Source organism: Panthera tigris, chromosome C1 (assembly GCF_018350195.1).
Source record: "Panthera tigris isolate Pti1 chromosome C1, P.tigris_Pti1_mat1.1, whole genome shotgun sequence".
NCBI lineage: Eukaryota > Metazoa > Chordata > Mammalia > Carnivora > Felidae > Panthera > Panthera tigris.
The window spans coordinates 219,296,516-219,312,795 of record NC_056667.1 but is presented as its reverse complement, the minus strand read 5'-3'; the positions used below and the strand labels follow the sequence as shown (position 1 = coordinate 219,312,795).

Sequence of the window (16,280 nt, the reverse complement as noted above, 5' to 3'; positions counted from 1 at the left end):
CTGATGCCTGTAATTCGTGTCATTCTAGAATCATCTTCCTTTACCCTGGTAGTAGTCTTTGCTCTGAAATCTACTTTTTCTCGTTAAAGTAGGTTTCTCTTAGGCAGTTTGCTTTTTTTTCTACTCAATTTGACCATCTCTGCCTTTTGATTGTATCTCATTACATTAGTAATTGTAGATACCCTGTTTTAATCCATGTTTTAATCCATATTTTTAGTAAGTGTGAGGAAATGTGAATTTTTTTAATTTTAAAATTCTGTTAAAATTCATGTAAACAAGATTTGCCATCTTAGTGTACAGCCCCAGGACAGTAAGTGCATTCACACTTGCTGTGCAGCCATGACCACCATGTGTCTCCAGAACTTTCCATCTTCCCAAACAAACTGTCCCCATAAACAAGTTCCTTTGGCCCTCCACAGCCCCTAGTCACCCCTGATGTGATCGTTCTGTGCAGTTCCGTTTCAGTCCACCGCCTTGAACTTGTTCTCTATGTGTCCCGTCTTTGTCCTCTTTTTCTGCCTGCTTTTGGATTTAATAGAACTTTGTTTTTCCTTTGATCTCCCTTTATGGCTTACTGGATATTCTAGCTTTTACTTTAGTGGTTGTTTCAGAGTTGTCCGGGCACACGTTCCACGTGCGCTTCCTTCCTCCGGGTCCCTTCGCGCTATGGCAGTGTTGCTGGAGGTGCTGAGAATCCCGCGTCCCAGCGCTACTGCCCGGCCTCCCTGGTCTGCGTTGCGGCCCCGCGGCACCTTCTTGTTTGCACATTGGCTTCTTTCCCTTAGTATTAACGTGGGTCATGTGGCAAGAACGTATTTAGTTTTGTAAGAAAGTGCCAGCCCGTCTTCCCAGGAGGCTGCCCCAGTGGCAGGGTGGGCATCCGGGGGCTCTGCAACCTTGGCTTGGAGGTTTTCTTTCTGCACCTGACTCTGTTTTGGCACCTCCCACAGTGTCTGTGAGGACACGTCTGAGGTCCTCCTTTACTTTGCTCCTCCACGCACGTTCTTTGGCTCTTGTTTTTAGGAGTGTCTCGTAGGCTTTGAGCGACATACGACATGTCTGGGGGTCCTTTTCCTCGCGTGTCTTGGAGTTCATTGAGCTTTCTTGGATACGTGAGTTTAGCATTGTCATCAAATTTGGAAAAATTGGGGTCACTATTTCTGAATATTTTTTTTCTGTCCTCCCCTTCAGGGACTCCAGTTACCTGGTGATAGACAGCCAGATTGTCCTGTGGTTCATTCGTACGCTATTTATTTGAGTGGAAAGGTGAAGTGGTGTTTTTTCCTCCATTAGTTTCTTTAAATTTGTTAATTTTCTGCAGTGTGTAATCTGTCTGTATCCCACCTAGTGTATTTGTCATTTTGGACGTTTTCACCTGTAGGGGTTCATTTGGAATATTGGAGGTTTTACATTGACACCTTCAGTCTTTCTTTGCCTTTTTGACCACATGCAGGGTCGTGAAAATGCCTGTTGTAGTGTTATCGGTCTCCTCCGGTTCTTCTTTTTTTTATGGTTTTTTTTTATCTGAGGTGTGGATGCAGAGGGAGAGAGCGAGAATCCCAGGCAGGCTCCACCGCCCAGCGTGGAGCCCAATGTGGGGCTCGATATCAGGACCGTGAAGTCACGACCTGAGCTGAAAGCCACAGCGGGATGCTCAACGGAACCACCCGGGCGCCCCTCAACCCACTGGTTCTAGTGTCTGTGTCATTTCTGGGCTGTTTTCTGTGCTTTTCTCAGTGAGGTAGTTTTCTCCTGTTTCTTTGCTTATCTGCTATTTTTTCATTGGATGCCAGAACTTAGGTTTCCTTTGGTGGATGCTGGATAGTTTTGCATTCCTGTAAGTGTCTTTCAGCTTCGTTAAGGTACTTTGAAATACTTTGCTCCTTTGTGGACTTGCTCTTGAGACACATGAGGTGGCGTCACAGCAGTGCCTAGTCTGGGGCATTACTTCCCACTACTGAAGTGAGGCTTTCCTGTGCCCACGTCCTGGCACGTGGACAGTGCTGTGTGCTGTGGTTTGCTCCCTCTAGTGATCCGGGGCTCTTTCCCAAGCCTCGGCCATTTCCCTCCGCACGTCAGTATGGGAGCAATGTCCGGTTCACGGGGGCTTCTGCCTCCACGCTGCCCCCTCCCCTCAGGCTCTGACCTGTCGGCCCTGTGTCCTTGACGCCGGGACTTGGCCAGGGGGCAGTCAGCAGGCTCACCTTCCTTCCTCCCTGTCTCCAGTGTCTTGAACACCATTGTGTCCTTGTGGGAGGTAAACCTGGTCCTTGTGTCACCTCGACTAGAGGCAGGATAGGTGCTGACCCGCGGGCATTTCGGTGTATCTCTGCTTGGGCACCAAGAGAACCAAAGGAGGAAAGCACTGTTTTGACCGTGTAACCCGGAGGCTTCCCTTCCACGTTGTGTGAGCCACTGCCCCCGCCCCATCCCACACCCATATTCATGTACCCACTCATGCACACAGGCTCCGGGTCCCTGGGCGGCGGGCGTGCCGTCCTGTGTCCCACACCTCACGGACTGTGTGTGATTCCAGGCCAACATTGCCGAAGTGGAGGTCTCCATCCCCGCCAGGCTGCACAACTCCCTCATCGGCACGAAGGGCCGCCTGATCCGCTCCATCATGGAGGAGTGCGGCGGGGTGCACATCCACTTCCCTGTGGAGGGCTCGGGGAGTGACACAGTTGTCATCAGGGGCCCCGCCTCCGATGTGGAGAAGGCCAAGAAGCAGCTCCTGCACCTGGCAGAGGAGAAGGTGAGCCCCACGCCCAGGAGTGATGGTGCCGTGTCTGTCCCTTGCTAGAAATCCTTGCCCTGTTTTTGTGGCAGGTCAGAAAACTGCTCCGTTACACCTTTATGTCTCTGGTTTTGCCATTGCTGAACAAAGGGCCTTGGCAGGTCGAATGCCTACCTGTACGATGTAGAAAAGTTGTGGTTTGGCGTATTGGCTTTTTTAAGTAGGATTCATAGACTATAAAATCCACTTTTCTGAGTTTTGACGAGCATACACACACTGACATCACCACCACTGCAGTGAAAATGTTTTGGCCATCACCTTAAACTCTGCATTGAATCACCTTTGCCCCTTTGTCAAAACCCACATGTGGGTCTGTTGCTGGACTCTGTGTGTCCCAGTGACACCATAGGGTCGGGGGGCTGGGAGAGCCCTTTAGCTTTGTGCTTTTGTAGAACCACGTTAGCTGTTCTAGATCTTTGCCATTCTGCATTTGGAAACTGCTTACCAATTTCTAGGGGAAAATCCTGCTTAGATTTTGACCGAGACTGTGTTGAATCTGTAGACCAAATTGGGGAGAACTGACCTCCCGGGAATTCAGTCTTCCAGTCTGTGTTAAGTCTTTGATTTTTAATTGGTGTTTTCTTACGTTCAGCATGGGGTTCTCCTTCGTGTTTTGTTCAATTCATATCCTCACTATTTGGCTTTGTAGCATTGTTGTTAATTAAATAAATCAGTGTCAGATTCCAGCTAGGGTCATGTATTGAAATATGTTTTTTTTTGTATTGGCTTTGTTTTGTGCATCTGCTTTAAAGTTCAGTTACTAGTATTAGTAGCTTTTTTTGTGAGTTTTATGTGTAGAACATGTTGTCTTTGCGTAGACAGTTGGGTTTCTTTCTGATCTGTACGCCCGTAGGTCTTGTCCTATGCGCCACGCGGGCCTCCAGTATGGCGTTGCGTAGCAGTGGGGAGGGCAGACAGCCTTGCCTTGTTGGCAGCCTTTGGGGAAAGTGCTCAGTCCTTCACCATGAAGTGGGAGTTACACTGTCTTCCAAAGTTGCTCTTTATCAGGTTGAGGAAGTTCTCGTCTGTTACCGATTTGCTCAGAGTTGTTGCGGGAACAGGTGTTGGGTTTTGTAGGAAGATTTTTCTGCATCTGTTGACATGGTAGCATGGTTTTTCATTTTTTAAGCATATGTATTAGATTTTTTTGGTTAGCTTTTTCCTTTTTTTTTTTCCTTTTAATGTTTATTTGCGGAGAGAGGAAACAGTGAGAGAGGGAGAGAGAATCCCAAGCAGGCTTTGTACTGTCAGTGGAAAGCCCCACACAGGGCTTGAGCTCATGAACTGTGAGGTCACTACTGTAGCCAAAATCAAGAGTCAATGCTTAACCCACTGAGCCACCCAGGTGCCCCTAGTGGTGGTTTTTTGTTTGTTTTAATGTTTAACTGACCTTGTGTTTTTGGGTGACCCCACTGGTTTAAGTATGTCATCTTTTATCATGTTGCTAAGCTGGGGTCACCTTGCTCATTAGCTTTTTTTTTTTTTTTTTTTTTTTTTTTTGAACGTTGGTTTATTTTTGAGAGAGAGACAGAGAGACAGAGTGCAGGTGGAGGTAGGAGAGGCAGAGAGGGGGAGACCCAGAATCTGAAGCAGGTTCCAGGAGCTGAGCCGTCTGCACAGAGCACGACGTGGGGCTTGAACTCACGAACAGTGAGTTGGATGCTTAACTGACGGAGCCACCCAGGCACCCCTGCTCATAGGTTTTTTAATAATGGTGCTATTTGCCAATGTCGTTGTCTGAAGAATAGAAGATTTTCTCAGGGGTGTTTTGTGAAACCAGCATTTAAAAGATAACAGAATTCACTTGTTTATTACTCTGTTTAGCATGCTGGTAGACCCTCTTTTTTTTCCCCCCTCTTGTGTTTCTTCATGCCTGTGAGCCAGGTTTCAGGATACAAGGAAGAAGGGGGAAGCATTGTATGGGTCTGAGTCAGCCAGGCAGAGTGTGTGCTCCAGATGAATCCTCAACAAGGTCGTCGTGTCGGGGCTTTTGCTGAGCCCTGGCTTCGTGGTGTCAGACTAGGGCCTTGGTTGGCTTCGGTCTCTCTGAGATTGAGATGGGGCCTTCCTGTTGGGAAGGGCTCCCCTGTGGCGAGAGCAGGTAAAAACCTAGACAGGGAGCATTCTGCTCGACTTGGGAGGACCGAGAGTGCTGTGGGCTTACTTGCTGTGCAGTTGCCTCCTACTTGCCTAGCACCCCGAGGCCACACTCACCAAGTCCCCTCTGTAGATGGAGAGCACTGGCGGGGGTGCGGTCAGTTTGGGGAAGCAGCAGGACTGGGGCTCTCAATCCACATGCTCTCGGCTATCTGAGTGTCTGTGGTCATGGTAGATGGCATGTAAGTACTTCCCGTCTGGGGGTCCATCCATTAGTTTCCGTGAGGCTCAATTAGCCCCACACTGTTGTTCTCTAGGCCCTCTTTCTCACTTGCCCAGGGGACCAGGCGAGTAGCATCAGACCAATGTATCTGCGGTTGGTTTCCACAGCAAACCAAGAGTTTCACTGTTGACATCCGCGCCAAGCCGGAATACCACAAGTTCCTCATTGGCAAAGGGGGTGGCAAAATACGCAAGGTGCGTGACAACACTGGAGCCCGTATCATATTCCCAACGGCTGAGGACAAGGATCAGGACCTGATCACCATCATTGGGAAGGAGGATGCTGTCAGGGAGGCACAGAAGGAGCTGGAGGCCCTTATTCAGAACCTGGTAAGGCCCGGTGGGAGCTCCCCCTTGGTTGTCCATCCTGTCGGTGTGGTTGACACGAGTCCTCTCCCTTTCCTTTCCTCCAATGCTGCAGGATAACGTGGTGGAGGACTGCATGCTGGTGGACCCCAAGCACCACCGCCACTTTGTCATCCGACGAGGCCAGGTCTTGCGGGAGATTGCTGAAGAGTATGGTGGGGTGATGGTTAGCTTCCCACGTTCTGGCACGCAGAGTGATAAGGTCACCCTCAAGGGCGCCAAGGACTGTGTGGAGGCCGCCAAGAAGCGCATTCAGGAGATCATCGAGGACCTGGTAGGTGCCTGGGAGGGTGGCAGGGCTCCAGTCAGGCTGGGGCTCTTTGGTTCTCAGTCTTGGACTCTCAGCCTCTCTGGCTTTACTCTTGGCAGGACACTGCCCTTGAGCAGCAGCTTTTAAAAACACGTTATGAAATGAAATCTGTATGAGGAACCGACTTCCTTCTCTCTGCCTCTCCTTCCCAACGGGAAGAAAAGAGATGGCGGGGGAGGGCGTGTCAGCGAATCCACATGGAAACTTGTGGGGTTTTCTAAACCAGCTCTTAGAGAGCCTCACCCCCCCTCCAGGGCTCCTCCCAGCCCTCCCCTGCTGGGGCCTTGGAAGTACTGTCCTGACCATTAAGCCCGATGCCTCCTCACAGAGTCACAGCCACAGCATCTGAATGTCACCTGGCTAGTGCAGTCACCCTGCAGGGACAGTGGCTAACAGTGCCGCGTGCTTTGTGCTCGGGGCGGGGGCTCTGTGCATGGAGACAGGAGATGGTCTCACATGCTCTGGGCAGCAGTGAGTGCTGGTGCCGTTTTGTACAGACAGGCCATCAGTACTTAGTCACTGGGAGATGTCTCAGAAAGAGGCCTCCCTGTCAGTCCTGCCCCCACCCTCCCTCTGTCCACCCTGTTGTACTTTGAGCACTTGGAAAAGGGGTGGGGGGGGGCGTGCATCTGTGCTTTTGGGGGTCTCTGTAGAGGATTGAGCGGAAGCTGGTGAAAATATGCGTCGAGCCTAAGCAGTTAACCTTTGCCTTTATTTTTTTCTTTCTTGCTGTGTCCCCCTGCCCACCCCCCCCCCCCCCCAGGAAGCCCAGGTGACCATAGAATGTGCCATACCCCAGAAGTTCCATCGATCTGTCATGGGCCCCAAAGGTTCTAGAATCCAGCAGATTACTCGGGACTATAACGTTCAGATTAAATTCCCAGACAGAGAGGAGAACCCAGGTGGGTCTCAGCGGTGAGCTCTGTGCTAAGTGGGGAGCCGGGGGTGTGTGAATGGACCTCACCTACGGAGGGTGGGCGTCAGGTGGCCATCACGTGTGCTGCCTCGTGTGTCAATGCTGGCGTGCTGCTGGAACACCCGGGTCCCAGGGTGACCAGGTGGCCTTCGGGCAGGGTGACAAGGCCAAGGACGGCAAAGCAGCTGCGGCCTCTGATGCAGGGGTTTGGTTCTGAGGCTACTTACAGATTCCCAAGTGATGTGTGTGACGGGGCTGCTCCCACTCTGTCCACTGCAGCTGCCTCTCCCCCAAGCACCCCTACCTGGCGGGTCTTGTCCCTTGTGAGGCAGGCGACTCCAGTAAAGGCGGCCACTGGCTGCCCTTCTGTGACACCCCTCCCCCAGCTCCGTGTCCTGCTTGTCACTTGGTCCTGCCTGTGTCCCGGGAGCAGGGCAGGGTGGTTAGGCAGCCAGGAGGTGACTGGCTTGTGGGGTCAGTGAGAGCAGCGTCCTGCCTGTGTCTCAGACCTCACTTGGTCACACCAGGCTCCCAGCTAGGTTGCAGCCCACTGTGCCGTCTCTGGTCTCGTCTGGTCGATGACCGACCCTGCAGCCTCCTGGGTCCTCCCCGCCCGTCTCTGTCCTCTCTGGAGCTTCTCGTGGCCATTGAAGCTCTTGTTTCCTTAGAACATGGGCTGTTTGGAGTATATTTGAAGGAACATCGTACCTGATAAAGACATATTTTATATGTTCATTATTGAAATTCGGTCTCTTTTGTTCTGCACCTCTTCTTCTATGCACACACACAGTTGTTTCTGAGACGCTGGAGTGTAATTTTCAGACTCGTCCCTTATCTGTAGTGGCTACTTCCTGAGAATAAGGATGTTTTCTTAACGTCATTAGAGACAACTGTGGCCCATCCCCCAGAATCCGCGGAGCTGGCGCTCCGTGTACTGGTGCCGAATTCGTGGTCATGGTCACATCTTTCTGGTGCCGGCAGTTCTGCAGCGTCCACCTCTTACCCTGGTCTGTGCGGCACTGCCCTGCCTGATGCTCACTCGCTTGCTCTTGTTCATGTCGTACAGACTCCTGGGTTCCATCCCGCTCCGTGAACCTTGCTTTTGTGTTGGGTCCACACTTGTCCCCCGCCAGCCCACTCCTGTGTTCGTGTCCCTTCACTCTTGAGGCTTGCCTGCCTCCTAACATACGAGGCCTCTGGAGGCTTCCCTCGTGCCTCTCGCTGCCGTGTCCCAGCATCGTGGCTCAGTTTCTAGGCTCCGTACCCTTTGGGCTCACCGGGCATCACGTTCCAGCCCCCAAGGAAGAGCGCTCCACTCCCGGCCTCACTGTGGAGCCTTTGTTGCCACCCAGGCCGGGCTGCAAGCCAGGCTGGCGCCAGTCTGCCCTGCCTCTCCCGCCAGGACTCTGAGCTGCCCTGCCCTTCTCCCCAGTTCACAGCGTGGAGCCGCAAGTCCAGGAGAACGGTGACGATGCTGGAGACGGGAGGGACACCAAAGACACCGACCCTGGCTCCCCAAGGAGATGTGACATCATCATCATCTCTGGCCGGAAGGAAAAGTGCGAGGCCGCCAAGGAAGCCCTCGAGGTGGGTGTGCCCTCATGCAGTGTGTGACTGGACCTCGTCCCGGTGGGGCTGCCCCAAGCACCTTGGCTTGCACCGCGGGCTGTGCTAGACCGGACCCGGGCACAGAGCCCAGCACTGGGGGCTGGGCAAGTATGTGGAACCGGCAGGTTTCAGTGACAGCAGGGTCAACGTGATCTGTAGCCTCTGTGGCCTAGTGATAACCACTGCCATCTCAGGTTTGTGAGGAGGAGTCTTTTGTGTGTGGGGCACCTACCTGAGAGCCACCTCCCTGTTGGGCGCTGCTCTAAATGCTGTGTTCCACGGTGTGCAGATTAGTGCTTACGTGGAGTGGACAGACAAGAAGCAGAAACAGGTCATGTGTCAGGTGGTGCTTAAAAACAGTGGAATGTGGAAGTGAAGGGGTTGTGGAGAGGTGGTCAGGGGCTAGCGTAGAGAGAGAGCAGGGGAGCCTGTGTCCCCGCTGTTAACCCAGCAACCCACACAGGCTTGGCTACAGTCTGTTCCTGATGTCAGTGAGGCCAGCTTCTGTCCCTGAGCCCCACCGGTCTCTCTCCAGTTGCTCTGTTTTTCCTCGATTTGTTTTGTTTCTGTAAGAGGTTTGCCACGGTTAAGGGCATAGGCTTGGGGTGAGGGCCAGAAAGTTTGCTCTGGTGGCGTTAACCTTAAAACTGGATTCTGGATTCTCTTCCTGTGTTTTCTGTTGAGTTAAAAGTCTGGGTGAAGTTCTCAGTTGAGGCAGAACATCATAGAAGGTTCCAGGAAGCGCCCTGTAATTCTCACAGGGTCACTGGCTCCCTGCCAGCTGCTCTCAGGCCCGACCCTGTCTTCTCTGCAGGCACTGGTTCCCGTCACCATCGAAGTGGAGGTGCCCTTTGACCTTCACCGGTACATCATCGGGCAGAAGGGGAGCGGGATCCGGAAGATGATGGATGAGTTTGAGGTACTGGGATTTGCAGTCTTTCCCCAGGAGCCAGTGTTGGGAGCGAGCCCTCCCACGGGCCCCTGGCAGCTCAGCCCCTCGGCAGTGCGCCTCATCCTGGTCGTGCCCCGTAGCAGTGCCCCGTCCCCGGTTCTTGTGCGGGACCCCCGCCTTTATCAGATCTGTGTCCCCTGCAGGTGAACATCCACGTGCCGGCACCAGAACTACAGTCTGACGTCATCGCCATCACTGGCCTCGCTGCGAATCTGGACCGGGCCAAGGCTGGGCTGCTGGAGCGAGTGAAGGAGCTGCAGGCTGAGCAGGAGGACCGAGTGGGTGTCAGCCGGGCCCGCAGGGGTGTCCTCCAGAGCCACGGTCCCCGGCCACACTGCAGGCGGTTCAGCCACATGGCTGCAGGGGGACCTGGCCACCCGGGGAGCCTTCCATCAGACACAGCGTTATGAGCGTGGCACTTTTCTCTTCAATGTAACAGGGGCAGAGTTAGATTTCCCATTAATTAGCACTTTTTTTTTTTTCAAAGTAACCCTGCCACGTGTGGTGTCTCCAACCCGATAGGTAAGGTAAGGTTGGAGAGGCCTGGGAGCTATTGCTAGAAAAGAACCCCGAATGTGAGTGGTGTGGTCCAGGGTGGGTGTCAGCATGCCCATGCGGACCTTCTCTCCGGAGCTGCCCTGCTTTGAGTAGGTTTGGGGACCCATCTCCCTGCTTTGGAGAGCTGGCATTCGAAGGGCTTCCTAAGCGCACGGCAAGGCTGGGTGTTACAGGCTCTGAAGCCCTGCTAGAGATTCTGTAGGGAACGGGCTTCCCGTGAGGAGGAGGACTTCTGGAGTCTCGATGCGAAGGGTCCGCAGACCTCTGGAGCCTGGTTCCTGTGGTCTAGCCTCTGGCCGTAGATGTCCCAGGCCGGCCGTCCTTCAGCACTCTCGTGTCCCCTCTTCCTTCTGGCCTGCTCTCATACCCCAGGCTTTAAAGACCCCAGGACGTGTTTAGGCTTCCTCATCACGTCCCCATGAAATTCACTGGAGAGCCAGCTCAGAGCCCACCACGCACGAAGCCAGTCTTGTCAGCGCCCGAACGATCCTCTTGTGAGGGGTGTACACACTCGTTCCGGGTCAGCCCTCCAGCTGGCAGTGCACAGAGGCTAACGGGAAAGCGTATCTTGCTTTTGTCACTGAGGAGATCTTTGGGGTCGAGGACAGAGTGGGGTTGACATGTGGCTGCACATGGTGAAGGTCAAGCCTGAACTCCACCCTTGTCTCACCTGCAGGCTTTAAGGAGCTTTAAGCTGAGCGTCACTGTGGACCCCAAATACCATCCCAAAATTATTGGGAGGAAAGGGGCAGTGATTACTCAGATCCGCTTGGAACATGACGTGAACATCCAGTTTCCCGATAAGGATGACGGGAACCAGGTAAGAATGCCGGCTTGGGTCAGACTCTGTGGCTGGAACGCTTTGGGGCAGGTGGACTCTCGTACCCTCACCCTGACCTGGGAGCCGTGAGCGGGCAAGCGTAGGGCCTGCCCAGGTGGGCGGGGAGGGTGGAGCGCAGAGGGGCAGGTCTCTGAGGGTCTGAGTTTGCCTTGGGCTTCGGGGCCCCATCTCGGTCTGTGCCAGCTGGGCAAGGTCTCCCTGTGCTTGGCTGCCGCGTGAGTGCGCAACATTTCTCCCGTGCCCGCCTGGTTGTTCGTGGTAGGCATGCTTTGGCTCCGGCTGAGTCCTTCTTCGCATCTGTACCCACAGGTGCGGTCCTTCAGAGGGTACCCTCCCCCTGCCTATCACACCCCAGCCCGTCTTCCTCTCCGCTCCCATCAGGGCCCCCTTCCAGCATAGCACTGCGCACTGTGGGAGCCTTGGTCTCTGCCTGCATCTCTGGCCATGGTACATAGCCAGGCACCCAGAAATGGTTCTCTAGAACCTTCTGGTCAGCAAATCCCAACATGCCTCTGCAGACTCTGGCCTTTTCAGCCCCGTGTTCCCGTGCTGTGGCAGACTGCCTGTTTCTGCACCTTCCTCCTCTGCTCAGCCCGAGTCTATAAGCCACACACTTAACCTGAGTTCAGAAAGGCAGGCAGGCCTGCAGGGCCCCCTCTGGAGCCCCCACCTCTCCTCTGCGCCTCCTGCCTGGTCCTGGCCTTCCCTGGGTGCATCCTTCTGTTCCCGCTGCGTTTCTAACAAACATGTTTATGCTCCTGATCTTTCTTAACGCTAATTTGTGATTTTTGTTCTGTTTCAGTGAGTTCTATGCCCAACGTGGGGCTTGAACTCATGACCCTGAGGTCAAGAGTTGCCTGCTATTCTGACTGAGCCAGCCAGGCGTCCCTTTAACTTTAATTTTTGATGTTGAATCCTGAGAATTGAGCTCCTTTAAACTCTGCACCTTCACTACCTTCTATTTTCTTTAATTTTCCCAAGGAAACGTGACTTTTTTAGTCCTTGTTTAGGGTTCAAACCACTCGGGCTAGTGTTTCAGAGCCAAGTAGGATTGGGTGGCCATGTGATTTTGATACGCAGCATTTTCCTGTGAGAATTATGCTCCCGTTTGCAGTCTGTTCTGTGTCTGCATTTGGCACAGCGCTCGCGGCTGCTGGTGGGTCCTGGACTCCGCCAGGCAGGTTCTAGGCACAGCCCGCTGCCCCCCACCCCTCCACTGCCACCGTGGGGCCTGCTGCTGCTCTGCCTCCGCCTGGCTCATTCTGGCCTCTCTTCTGGGCAGATCTCGAAGTGTCCGCTCTTTTGTTTCCAGGTGTTTTTGTTCTCTGGTCCTTTTCTGTTGTTCCGTTCTTTCGTGGGTGTAACTTTTCCTTTGTCTTAAAGAATATAGCTTACGTGTGTGATTTTTTTCTTCTTTTTTGTCATCGTTTCGCTTTGAGTCCTGTGTTGGCTCTGCTCGCACTGTGCATGCGTGGTGCTGTCACCCGTCCACGTGTGCTGTGAGGGAAGTCCTGCGCAGGGGCATGCTGGGGCTGTGCAGTGCGGCCGCAGCGTCCCGCCCCTTCTCTCCAGGCGGGTCTGTCTCCAGCGAGACGCCTCCAGATGCAGGGCCCGAGGTGACCTTCCCTGTGCCCTGTGTGGTCTCTGACGCAGCACCCTCCTCGCCTGCAGCCATCTCTTGTGGCCACGTGTCCTTTCTTTTCCCGTACACGTCTGGGGGGAGGCGGGGGCGCAGGAGCTAATGGGCATCGTTGACCTGTTTTAAATCAGCTTCTGGCGGTCTTCCCCATCTTCTTTCTCTCCTGAGTGGGTCAGTGTTTCCCCTCAAGCTGAGGTCTGCCTCACTCTGCCAGCACTGCCTCTTGCCGCCTCGTGGAGCTGCGTCTGCTGGCTTGATGCTCCCAGCCTGGGGTCTCTAGGGGCATCCCCTCTTCTGACTGCGCTCTCCTTTCTTAGCCCCAGGACCAAATAACCATCACAGGGTATGAAAAGAATACAGAAGCCGCCCGGGACGCTATATTGAAAATCGTGGGTGAGCTTGAACAGATGGTTTCTGAGGACGTCCCGCTGGACCACCGTGTTCACGCCCGCATCATCGGTGCCCGTGGAAAAGCCATCCGCAAAATAATGGATGAATTCAAGGTGGGTCCCCAGCGCCACCACGAAGGGTGCCGTGTAGTCCTGGAAGCATGGTGGGTGCAGCGGGGTGGGTGCTCCCACGCTGTCACTGGAGTGAGTGCCTGGGACCACAGGTCTCCTGCCTCGGCTGCTGACCGCCCTTGGGGTCTGGAACGGGAGACTTCTGAGGCTCTGGTGCCTGTCCCTGAGTTGGTGAGGTCATGTGGAGGTCCCAGCTGCGTATACGCGACACCGTCGGTCAGCGTCCCACACTGGCCTGGAGGAGACGTCATTCCCTCGGTGCGGCAGGGTCCTGCACTGTTGTGATGTGTTAGCTCTGACATACAGGACCTTGGCTCCTGAGCACAAGGTTAATTTGGGAAAACTTCCCGAGAGGTCCACCATTCTCAGCCACACATGACCATGACCCTTTGGTCCAGAGACTCCAGATGGAGTGTCCTCGGACGCCTCAGCGGCCGCATGTGCTGTTTTTCCAGGTGGACATTCGTTTCCCGCAGAGTGGGGCCCCAGATCCCAACTGCGTCACTGTGACGGGGCTCCCAGAGAACGTGGAGGAGGCCATCGACCACATTCTCAACCTAGAGGAGGAATACGTGAGTCATGGGTGGGCAGCAGGCCTGTGCCTGGGGCACCCTGCCTGCCACTAACCGGCCTGGGGCAGCAGCAAGGCCATGTATGTGCGTCCGCTCCCAGAGGCACGCCAGTTGCAGGGTGTCCCCCTAAGCGAGCCCTGAACACTTGAGACCAGGCAAGCGTGGTCGTCGTGTGTGTCTGCTGCAGACTGACGCCCCCACCTGTGCCCACAGCTGGCTGACGTGGTCGACAGCGAGGCGTTGCAGGTGTACATGAAGCCGCCAGCCCACGAGGAGTCCAAGGCGCCATCCAAGGGCTTTGTGGTGCGGGACGCTCCCTGGACCGCCAGCAGCAGCGAGAAGGTCAGACACTGTTAGGCCCGCCGTTGGAGGTGGGGGCGCCCCCGGCACTCGCCTCTCGCTGGGAAGCGGCTCACGCGGGACCTCTTATTGAGGCTGTGCCCTCTCCCCCCTACAGGCTCCTGACATGAGCAGCTCTGAAGAATTTCCCAGTTTTGGGGCTCAGGTGGCCCCCAAGACCCTGCCATGGGGCCCCAAGCGATAATGATCGAAAAGCAGAAATCTCTCCAGCCTGCTGACCCAAACCCCACCAACACATGGTTTGTCTCAATCTGACCCGGCGGCTGGAGCCTCCATAAATTGTTGACGCTTCCCCCTCCCCGAGGTCTCGCAGTGAAGCCAGGCGCGCCAGCACCCCGCGTGCGCTCAGGATCTGCTCCCTGACACCTTCGCTCTGGGACGGCTCTCCACTGTCGTGAACACTAACCGAGGTAATTGGACATTTCCCCGTAAGCGTCCTGGCTCATCCAGCATGTCCGTAAGGCTCTGGCCTCCGCTAGGAGAGCTCCACAGCTGTGGCGGAGTCTACTTCCTGTGTCATGACCTCAGGAAATAAATTTCCTTGACTTTATAAAAGCCAAAATGTTTGCCCTCTTCCTTTCCCACCTCCTTTCCTCCCTTTGCCTGCCATCCAGACCCTCCTTACAGAATGCAGTCCACCTTCCAGCTGCCAAAAGCCCACTTGGCCCAGACCACAGGGTGGTGAGGGAGACCCAGTTTGCACACTGGGAGTGCCTGGGCCCAAAGGAGAGCCGTGGTGGAGCCAGAGGGGACCAGAGTGGCAGCAGGGTGACTGGGTGCTTGGGCTGTCTTGGCCTCGCATATGTTGGGGTCCGAAAGCACCCAAGTGTCTCCGCCCCCAAGCGTGGTGAGCAAACCCCAAAGGCAGGGCCGCATGTCTCCGTCTGGGCCAGCCGTGGCTGTCGTGGTGGCCTGGTGTGGCCTGAGAGACGTGGGGACAGGGAGAGGGGCGGCCCGCAGAGTGGCAGTAGAGACTAGCCGCTCCTCTGTGGCCCCCCTCGCCCCAGGCCAGGTGTCCAGCGTCCTCCTTTCTACCTCAGAGCCAGCGTGGCTGCTCTCGTGCTTAGGGTGGTGCCACCCTGGCGCTCAGCCTCTCGGCGTAGATGTTTCTGGTGGTGGCGTGTCTGCTGTAGCCCTGGGGGCGGGAAGCCGGTGCTGGGGCTCAGCCAGGCTGTGCTCTGACGCACGCTCGGATGCCGCGTGTGAGCCCCCGGGAGCTGTCTCAGAGAGGCAGGCATCGTGGTCCTGGGGCAGAGAGAGGTGGTCACTTGGCCTGGACCGGAGGACCCGGTGCTGGTGAGGGAGGGTCCGCTCTTTCTCAGGTGTGTGCTGGGTGACTGTGGGTGTCGGACCACGGGCCTTGGCCTGACCACAACGTGCCCTGCCCCCCCAGCGGACTATTGAAGGTCAGCTCTGGAGAGGAGAGGTGGCCCCGGGCGGTACAGAGGCGCCCGTGTGTCGCATTGTGAGGGAACGAGGATGGCCCTTTGTGTCGGCCCCCTGGCCTCCCCATCTCTGCCTCTGCCCGCACGGAGGTGATGGGGCCCTGTCGGGTTACCCCACCTGGGATACTGGAGTTCCTGGGGGCCAGCTCGTGTCTGGCGCACACCCTGCGCCGCCCCTGCACCCCCGTCCTTCACTCTCCACTCAGTAACTCAAGCCCGGTGATCTCCAGACTCTGAAATTCTAAGTAGACTGAGAATTGCTCGACCCAAGTGTACCTTCGGCTGCCCCTGCCAGCTTTCCGTCTGCCACGGCAGCCTCCAGCGTGCCCATCTGTGGGAGCGAGCCACGGGGGTAGGAGAGAGCACTCACCTCAGCAGGCGGCCTGGGTGTCCCCAGAGTAGGCCTGTGAGGAGACGGAGGAAGGGGAGGCACCCCCTCCCCTCTCGGGGAGCCTGATTGGGAAGGGCGGGCCCCTCCGCGTCTCCACCTGCATGAGGTTTGGAGCCTTTCCCGTTGGCCGTCTTGTTTCCCTCTGCCTGCCCCTCTGGCTCCCTCGGCGTCTGCCCAGCCCTCTTTTCCCTTCATCTTTTCTACGGCATCCTTCGACGTCCCCCTCCCTTCCCCAAACGTAAATTTTAAATTTTCACAAGTTTTTGCACATCTGCATTTATCGCTAAATGTTGTAGATACGAATCCCCCCTTCCCCTGAACTGTGTTTGGGATCTTGCGTGCTCTGTTTTTGGTTGTTGTTGGTAAAGACTGTTGGTGGCCCTGCCCAGGCCTGGTCTCCTGTGGCCGCCCCTGCTGCTGGGGCAGCCCTGGGCAGGGTGGGGTGTGCGTGTCCATTTTCTTTGTTGAATGTCTTCCATATTATGTGTTTCCATAGCTATGATCCGTCCCTTGGCCTTAATTTTGGAATCTGGAGATTATATGCAAACATGTGTAAAGGCTTATGAATATGGATGACACTGGAATTTTATAAATTCTAAAATAAAACCCAAAACCAGATGTAGTG

At 55.2% G+C, this 16,280-nt stretch overlaps 1 protein-coding gene across 3 annotated transcripts in view; it reads left to right on the top strand.

Moving 5' to 3' along the window:
* The window catches only part of LOC102951095 (high density lipoprotein binding protein), a 73,777-nt gene extending 57,504 nt beyond the window's left edge, over positions 1–16,273 (top strand). For all 3 annotated transcript variants that reach the window (XM_042995923.1, XM_042995925.1, XM_042995924.1), the window contains exons 17-28: positions 2,537–2,755; positions 5,285–5,506; positions 5,598–5,816; positions 6,616–6,754; positions 8,201–8,355; positions 9,191–9,295; positions 9,472–9,606; positions 10,563–10,706; positions 12,684–12,869; positions 13,343–13,459; positions 13,673–13,801; positions 13,917–16,273. In XM_042995923.1, coding sequence (XP_042851857.1) covers positions 2,537–2,755; positions 5,285–5,506; positions 5,598–5,816; positions 6,616–6,754; positions 8,201–8,355; positions 9,191–9,295; positions 9,472–9,606; positions 10,563–10,706; positions 12,684–12,869; positions 13,343–13,459; positions 13,673–13,801; positions 13,917–14,003 — 1,857 coding nt within the window. In that variant the 3' untranslated portion in view covers positions 14,004–16,273. The remainder of the gene's footprint in view (positions 1–2,536; positions 2,756–5,284; positions 5,507–5,597; positions 5,817–6,615; positions 6,755–8,200; positions 8,356–9,190; positions 9,296–9,471; positions 9,607–10,562; positions 10,707–12,683; positions 12,870–13,342; positions 13,460–13,672; positions 13,802–13,916) is intronic.
* Positions 16,274–16,280: the final 7 nt, after the last annotated feature.